Source organism: Triticum aestivum, chromosome 4D (genome assembly GCF_018294505.1).
Source record: "Triticum aestivum cultivar Chinese Spring chromosome 4D, IWGSC CS RefSeq v2.1, whole genome shotgun sequence".
In the NCBI taxonomy this organism is placed as follows: Eukaryota; Viridiplantae; Streptophyta; class Magnoliopsida; order Poales; family Poaceae; genus Triticum; species Triticum aestivum.
In genome coordinates, this window is record NC_057805.1 from 155,878,318 (window position 1) to 155,887,310 (window position 8,993).

At 47.8% G+C, this 8,993-nt stretch overlaps 1 protein-coding gene across 1 annotated transcript; it reads right to left on the bottom strand.

Moving 5' to 3' along the window:
- Nucleotides 1-1,037: 1,037 nt before the first annotated feature.
- Nucleotides 1,038-5,169, bottom strand: LOC123096984 (ABC transporter F family member 5). The gene is made up of 9 exons (XM_044518765.1): nucleotides 4,252-5,169; nucleotides 3,716-4,057; nucleotides 3,438-3,578; nucleotides 3,143-3,322; nucleotides 2,638-2,793; nucleotides 2,430-2,531; nucleotides 2,178-2,306; nucleotides 1,542-1,646; nucleotides 1,038-1,432 (listed from the first exon to the last, which is right to left on the bottom strand). The coding sequence occupies exons 1-9, from the start codon at nucleotides 5,077-5,079 to the stop codon at nucleotides 1,337-1,339; spliced, it is 2,079 nt and encodes a 692-aa protein (XP_044374700.1). The 5' UTR covers nucleotides 5,080-5,169; the 3' UTR covers nucleotides 1,038-1,336.
- Between the last annotated feature and the right edge of the window lie 3,824 nt (nucleotides 5,170-8,993).

The following is an 8,993-nucleotide window of genomic DNA, read 5'->3' on the forward strand; positions in this document are numbered from 1 at the left end:
GTGGAGTTTGTTATTTTATGATTCAAAAAATTCAAGTATAAAGATAAAGACTAACTTCTGACGAGCGAGCGGAGCGGGGCCATCGCCGGTAGGCTTGGGCCGAAGCGGAGACGGACGGGATTAGTTGATCAGTTGTAAATCCTCTGCGTTTGTAATCACTTTCGATATAGTTAAGATTTACTGGCCGACCCTCGTTATTTTTTCCCCTTCGTGTTGGAGGGGTTTTCATGTTAAAATCGTGTGTTTCTTGTGTTGATTTCGTTCTTCGTCGTTTGATTTGGATGTCATATCTCTAACAGGGTGACGATGTAGTCGTGATAATTAGCCCAGACCCATCAGGAACAAGCCAAGGCGGAAGGGTACAGACCGAAGCGACCGACGGGTGGCGCCGGGTTAACGTACTAGACCGCCGAAGTCAAGCGGACGGGTAGAACACCCAAAACGCGCAGCCGGCCAGCCATGCCAACCGGACAAGCCGGCAAAGTGAGGCGGGCAACAACCGGCCACGGACACACACCCAGGCCCCTGCCACACAGCTACGCAAGACAGTATACAAAGTGGCCCCGCGGGCGTCCCTGGTCCGCGCGTCATGGCAAGACACTGCACAAAGTGGTCCCGCAAGCATCCATGGATCACCCGGAGACGTCCGTGGTTCACGCGTCATGGATCACCGGAGACGCCGAGGCACAAGATTGCACGATCAGAGGACGGCAGGGAGGGCGTCCATGGATCACCTGGAGACGTCCGTGGTTCACGCGTCATGGATCACCGGAGACGCCGAGGCACAAGATTGCACGATCAGAGGACGGCAGGGAGGGCACCAAGCAGGCGCCGACGGCAGGGAGGGCACCAAGCAGGCAGCGGCGCGGGAAGGGCTGCATCATTCATCTCCAGCGGGTAACAATGAGTACTACAGATTTTTCACATGATGATAGAATTGCTGCATCATTCCTCTCTAGCGGGTAACAATTGATAGCAGAAATTTTTCACATGATGTTAGAATTGCTTGACAGCACTGGCATTGTACAATGGGAGTGTTAAGCACGAAGATCATAAATGGCGTTGCTATTTTTAATCGTTGCAAATAAAGCATTCCTCGATCAGAAACTGCCTGTGTTATGTACAAGGTTATAAATCATTTCCTGCCCAGTTACATAGTTTGGCGTTCTATAATGCTATTACTATCATCACCTCCTTGGCCATTGCTCATGTATGCATGCTGTTGCTTCTCTTGATATGCGCCCCTTATAGCATTTCAGCACACCAGGGGCCTCCCAGGCACTGTCGCCCATGCTCTATGGCACCGTCAATGGCACCGCCGATAGGGGGCAGCATCTCAGTTCCACCTCTTCGAGTTTTTCATTGATTTTGATTTCTGCTTGCTTTGTTGGAAGGCCTGCACTTTCTGTTTCTTCCTTGCAAGTTTCTCCGCCTGCAACGCAGTTCACAAAAGAGCATGTTAAGTATGGCAAACTAAACCATAGCATACAGTACATGCGCTGTGACGATACAAGTTCAGAAAAAAAACGTTAGGCATTCACCTTTGACATTTTTGACTTGGCTTTTACTTTGGGGGCCTTTTCCTCGAGCTCTTCCGCACGGGCAAGTTCCCTTTCTCTCGCCTCCAGGTTCCTTTCAAGGTAATACTTACAAAGATAAAGAATAAAATATCATCACTTTTAGATTTTAAAATGTCCTGAAATTAAATTTCTAAGGCTTATTGCTAATTTATCACTCGATATCCGTCATGAGCAATACAAATTTGTTGCCCAAAAGGTTCATGTCGTATTCAAAAGGCGAAGGCTTATTGCTAATTTTATCACTCAGTATCCGTCATGAGCAATACAAAAAGAGCGAAATTTTGATTGATTATCTTCCGTTGCATGCAATTGTCGCCCTAATGTTGTGTCATGATCTATAATTATATCTTGGTTTACAACCACCAATGCTAGATTTGCTGACAGACTATTTTGTACTGCCGACAGGTGACAGCTAATAGTTTTGTACAAAAGGAGAAGCACTTAATTATGCGTTTGTAAAGAGTACAATGTTGTATTATATGTGAAAGTGTATAAGCAGGAACTAATTCAACATATTTCAGTCCCAATATAATCCCAAATATGAAACAAGTATATTTGTAAGACAGTACAAGTTGTTAAGATCATAGGAGAACTTACATTGTAATCTCCTTGATAGTCCTGGATAGTTTGATCTTTCACTTCAATGACTCTGTTAACTATTTGTTTGACAAAATACCGATCATGAGAAACTGTTATTACAGTGCCCGTGTATTCTGATATTGCCTCCTGTCATGCATGCAAAAGCATCTATTAGAACTGCATGCACCAGGAATAGTAACGGAAATTCAAGGAACTGATAATAATAGAACAAAATGATAAAGTTCTGTAAGGGGTGAAACTGCATCAAACCTCAAGCATTTCCTTTGATGGAATATCGAGGTGATTTGTTGGTTCATCCAAGATTAGTAAAGTAGATGGAGTCACCATGAACTTGCAAAAGGAAAGCCTCGCCTAACCAAAAAGTTATATGAAGAAATGAGTAGATGTACACAAATCAGGAACACTGATGTATCCTGTATCTGTATGACGATCAAACTAAAATGAAAATGCACATTACCTTCTCTCCACCACTTAAAAACCGAACCTTTCTATTCAGCATGTCATCCCTAAAGTTACAACGACCAAGGAGACCTTTGATATCATCAATTTTCCAATCCTCTGCAGCTTCAGCTACAGTGTCCAGTACAGTCTTCTCTAAATCAAGAGCTTCTGCCTGGTAAAAGAATCTATCCCATAAATCTCAGTGGAGGGAAAACATTGGTGATTATTCCCAAATAATTAAGACTAATGGGATTTTGGAGTTTATTCAATAGCACTGAGAACAAGTGCCTAGCTAGAGTTTAACTGAATAAACTTAGCAACTTAGCAACCATATGGTCATCCCAATGAAAAATAATACTCCCTCCGTTCACTTTTGTAAGACCTTTTAGACATTTAAGACAGCACCTAAAACAGTTCAATTTCATCTGTCTTAAACGACTTACAAAAGTGAACAGAGGGAGTACAAGATACTACAAAATCATCATAAAGTAGAAAATATATATCTGGAAATTTTGGTCTACCTGATTCTGCTCGAAGTAGTTAGGCAGGACATTATGCTCCCCAAGAATGACTTCACCTTCTTGTGGCTTCTCCGTTCCCAAAGCAAGTTTCAGTAACGTGCTCTTACCACATCCATTGGGGCCAATAATGGCTATCTTTTCGCCTCTCTCAACTATTAGATTAGCATTGTTGAACAATATCTGGACACAATATTGGAACAATAAGAATTGTTACAGGTACACAACAACACACGTCGTTAACCGAAAGAGAAAAAGCTCAAAAGAGTTTGGTATGGAGATATAGAACAATGCTGACCTTATCCCCAAACCCAAACTTGAGATTGTGTATTGCTAACACAGTTCTACCGCTTCTCCCACGTTCAGGAAACCTGATCTTTAACTGCTTCCTTTGGAAAGGTTTCTCAATCAACCCTTCTTTCTCAAGCTTTTCCAATTTCTAGTGTTTAAAAAAGGACGAAATTAGCAATCACAAGAAAAGCAAGCAAATGAAGATTACACAAACTGTGGATGAAAATACGACAACGAACTGCACTGGTTTGATGCAAGCAGTAACCATGCAATTCTGGTAGTTACCTTTTGCTCACTTGAAGCACGCCCCGAGCTAGCTCCAGCCCCAAGCCGACTTATCAGTTCCCTTGTATGCTCAATCTCCTTCTGCTGCTTCTCCCATGCAGCACGTTGAGTTTCCACCCAAATCGCCTTTGCTAGAACATATCCAGAATAGTTACCCTTGTATGTTTTCGACACCCCAAATTCAGTCTCCACTATCTTTGTACAACACTGATCAAGGAAAGCCCTGTCATGAGATATGATGACCATTGGTACATCCTGGGTCTTAAGGTAGCTCTCCAGCCACTCAATGGTGTCCAAATCAACATGATTTGTGGGCTCGTCAAGTAGAAGCAAATCAGGATCCTACACATAAAGAATATTACCATATTAATACACACGAAATGGAACTTCACACTTGGTAAGCTAACTGAAATTGACCGCCAATTTCACTGCAATGACATTCGATTTTCTCTCAGTTAGTAGTTCACACGAAAAGCATAATTTATCTACCATTGTCGCATCCCTTCCTGCATGTAAAGCTCGTTTTTTATCTATACCTGAAGAAGTATCTTGCCAAGCGACATCCTCATCTTCCAGCCTCCGCTGAAGGATGCGACAAGGCGGTCAGCGTCCTCCGGCACAAACCCGAGCTCGGGCATGAGCTTCTGAATCTTGACATCCACCATGCCCAGGTCGACGTCCTGCGACTGCCGCTGCAGCAGGTCGAGCTCGTCGAGGAGCCTCCCCATGAGGTCCATGTCCTCGGTTGCTCGCTCAAGCGCCGCCTGCACCTGGTCAAGGCGGGTCTTAACGCCCATCTCCTCCTGGAAGGCGCTGAAAAACTCCTCCCTGACGGTCTGGGAGGCGCAGACTTCGAACTCCTGGCTGAGGAAGGCGATCTTCATGTTCTCCTTGGCCTTGACGACGTTGCCGCCGTCGGGCTCTTCGAGACCGGCGATGATGCGGAGTTGCGTGGTCTTGCCGGCGCCGTTGACGCCAACGAGCCCCACCTTCTCCCCACGCTGCACTTCCCAGGATACGTCCTTCAGGACTGTCACTCCCTTGTAAGACTTGGAGATGTTCTCCAGCCGCACCCCGGACGGGATGCTCGACGCGCCGCTGTTCGGCCGCTTCTTCCTGGAACCGGCGCCGGGCGCGGCGGTGGTGGATTCATCGGAGAGGAGGGCGGTAAGGTCCTGGTTTGCGTCCCCCTCGGACGTGGTGGCGGCGGAGGAGGACGGGAGGGAGGAGGTGGTGAGGCGGCAGTAGATTGAGGAGGGGCGGCGGTAGCGTCGGGACGGGAGGGATGGGCAGGGAAGACAGGGGGCGTGCGGGTGGAGGGAGGAGCGGAGGAGCTTGGCGGAGAGGACGTCCATGGTGGCCATGGAGTCCTTTGGTAGTCTTCTATGCCCTCCCTCTAGTTTTGGGTGGAGGGTGAGAGGCCACACGAACCCGAGAGAGTTAGTGTATGGGTGAGGGAAGAGGAGGAAGTGTATTTCTCTTGGACTTTATCGATAATTTAGAAATGATTCCTCGATTCCGAAATCATGAAAATGTAGTCCCTCGATGCTGGAATTTTCCCTCAATCTTTTTTGTTGAAATCAAAATAAAAAAATCATCCCACGAGTTGTTTGGAATTGCTTTGTGCGGACTTAGCATGGTTTTGACTTTTGACCTCGTCACATAATCGTCCACCTGGCCTCTATCTTGTTCATCTGTCTTCTATCTCTCACACACATGGAGAGCTTGCCAACGTCTATGGCATGTCTGGCTGCACCGTCACATCACGACACGACCGAGCATCCATGGCTTGCCTGACTGTCGCATTGTCCGCCGCGCGCTCAATTTATAACTGCAACAAAATGCAACATGCACAAGTTGTCATCTACGGCCGCCGAGTTACTTTGCCCCGCGGCTGAAGGCGTGTGTTTGACACGAGAAAAATCTTATAAAACGCTATGTTAGAAGAGAAGAGGAGGAGTTCCATTTCTCTCATGCGTCAGGGAAAAGAAAAATGTGCGGGCGTGCCAGTGTACCGCAGTACACAAATAAACATAAGGAAATATGCATTTTACTAATCTCTCATTGGAGAAACAAAATTACAAGTTCCCTTTACATATGCGCTCTATGGCCTACTAGCGCGGTCAGCCTGACTTAGCGATTGTGGTCTCTTGGTTCCCAGGGTTTCGAAAGGCTCCTGGTTAATTACTCCCGCGGGTTACTCCACGAGACACCTCCGATTAAGCCGTGTGGTCGTCTTCGTCGTCTTCGCCTTGCGTTCTTCATGCTTGATGATGGTGGTGTATGGGCAGCGGCAGAGCCCGTGTCAAATAACAAAGCTGCACATTTCATGCAGTTAAGTTGGAAGGTCGAAGTAATGCTAAAAAAAGAAGTTGAAGGGACGAAGCAACCATCATTTCACTCGTTGCTGAATCCGATTCTCCCTCATCTTCTTCAAGTTAACCACGTGTTGCTTCTACCGCTGTTCTGCCTTATGTGGGACGCGGATCGGCTTGGTAGACACTTGGGACCGCATGTTAGCAAACCGCCAGGCCAATGTTCTCTAAAAATAAAACCCCCCCCCTCCCCCGCCTTCCGCATGGCAAAATCACCTCCTTTTTACTAATCTTGATACCATAATTTCTTAGATCAATATAATCGAGATTTGCATAGATAGCACACAGGAGCAAAACCAAGTGGTACGGTTAAGGGCATCCATAATGTGTAGCCAAATGTGAAAATAGCTTTTGGTATCGATGAGAACCATTGTGGAGGGTGCTGCCAAAGCCAAAAAGATGGAACCAAAGCTCCCTAATTGATTGATTGAAGGAATAGAAAATGCAACCTCTCTCCTCTTTCTCCCGTGCTTGGATATATGTACAATATAGAGCACAAAGTCTACTCCCCTGTCCCTTCTATCACAAATCACAAAGCACGGACGAAGGAACCATCATTTTACTCTTTGCTGACTCCGCTTCTCCATCGTCTTCTTCGAGAAACCACCTTACCACACTAAGCTGGACGGACGACGCTATTGTGTAGTACTAGTACATTTACGCCTCCTTTGGTTCAACGGACTTCCTTTTTGCAAAGAAGGCGGTTGTCTCGGCTTGCAGGCGGCACTTGCAAACGACTTACCGTGGTCTCCCTCATTGGTGTGCTCCGTCGAACGCACTTCGCCAAAGCCACAACGTTAGAGATATCGTCGACGTCACCGCAATGGGGAATGAATTCAAATAGTTACTACATCCATTTTTTTGTATACAAGGCCAGTATCAAAATTATAATTTGCAGAAGGCCACTAACACTAATTGAGGCAAAATTGACGAGGTTTACCTCGTACTAGCAACCAAGGACATTAATATACCCTTGCATGCATGCGGAAGTGAGAAGGTTGGTTTGCATGACGCTGCATTAGTCAAGCAATGAGGAGTGAGATGGTTAGCTCTTTGGGCGTTGGAGAAAAAAATACGCATTAATTGACACGTCAAACGAGGATTTGTATCGACCAATCCCATGAAGGAAAACCCCGCCTATCTTTTTTAACACAAGTAGTATGTATGTACTTGTATCCTGTTTGGGTCTAGGTCTTGCATTGCCACACATCACCACGCATTTTTGCCAAGCTTGCCTAAAGTTTTTCAAAATGAAAAGGAGGTACACTTGCACACGGCTGTCGCGATCACACCGCACCCTCACACAGTCGCTCCTGCACGCCGCAAACCCAACCAAGGGAACGCTTCCTCACTGGCATGTGCTACCGTATTTGATCAAACAAAACTCATCCATCCTACCACTGGCACGTAATTTTCATTTATACATTATGTTTATCCAACCGCATGTTAGGGAAGATCCGTGTGGCCCCCGTGGTGGTCTGTTGGGGAAGAAGAAGAGGTGAGGAAGAAGAAGGGTTAGGAGACGTAGGATATTTATTCAACCGCCCAAAATGGTCGACTGACCCAAATGATGAAAGTCAGACGACTTGCATAAATATATGTTTTTACACAGCAAAAGATCCCTAAAAACAACAACATAAAGAAAAACTATCACTGCTCGCGGAACGAGACGGTCTCGTCGTCTTTGGCTGCCAGCGCGAACCTGTCGTAGCTGCCGATGTGTGTCTCTGCACCGTGGTTGTCCTCGGCCTCCAGCTACTCGTTCACGCAAAGCATGCGGGCGCTCTGCCCGGAAGCGAGCACCGCCCGATTCACGTCCATGACGTTTAGTTCCGCCTGTAGGAGGGCCTAGATGGCAGCGGCATCCGCACGCTTCGCGTCGAGTTGAGCCTCCGCCGCCTGGTCCAAGTCCAGGACGTCCGGTTCCGCCTCCAGGAGGGCCTCGATGGCAGTGGCATCCGCGCGCTCCGCATCAACTTGAGCCTCCGCTGCCAGGTTCACATCCACGACATCCGGTTCCGCCTGCAGGAGGGCCTCGATGGCAGCGGCATCCACGTGCTCCGCATCGAGTTGAGCCTCCGCCTCTCGGTCCTTCTTTAGGATCGCCAGGTTGAACCGCTGGTCCGCTTGCACCAAGGGGGACCCGGACGCCGGCACGAAGTCGACGTCCATCGTCTCATACGCATCGAGGGCCTTCTGCGCCGCGACCTCCACCATGAATATTGGATCAACTTCCTCCTCCTCGGAGCTTGGCTCCAGAGAACTTGGGGATTGCCCGCCGCAAAGCGAGCATGGGAATGGAGGTCTGTGGCGCCGACCGCCGCCGTGATTTCTGCGCGGCGCTCCGGCGTCAGCATCTTGTAGTACGTGATCCTGTGGCGCACCATGGCTTTCCGGTGAACTAGGGGACGGCGGATGCGGGCTAGGGGATCGAAAGATGGGGGAATGGGCTGGAGAGGACGTGTGGTTTTGGGGCAGTGGTGGCCGGCCAACAAGTATCTAGCGTGGGTCGAGCAACAAAGGTTCTTGTGTGAATAGTGGTTCCAGTGACGACCAGTCAATCGGTTTTTACGGTGCGGAGTTTGCAAAGCCGGACGGCTGGAGCCTGGAGAGTTGTGGGTGGGATGGGACCAAAGTTTTGGAGTGTCATGTGGCAGACTGTAACGCCCCGAGACCGATGCTCCAGAAGCCTTCAAAGTTCTTCGTTGCCATCGTGTGTTTTATTTTGTTGTTGTTGCATTTCATCATGTCATCATACGCATTGCATCGGCACTCGTTGTTGTCATTGTTTTAAAACTTGCTTTCGCTCGTAGTTGCCGCGTCCCCCTTGCTTTTGTTGACCGTTCCGAGACCAACCTTGTTCTTCGTTTTCCCTCTTGCCTAAACCGGAGTCTCTTTGCACA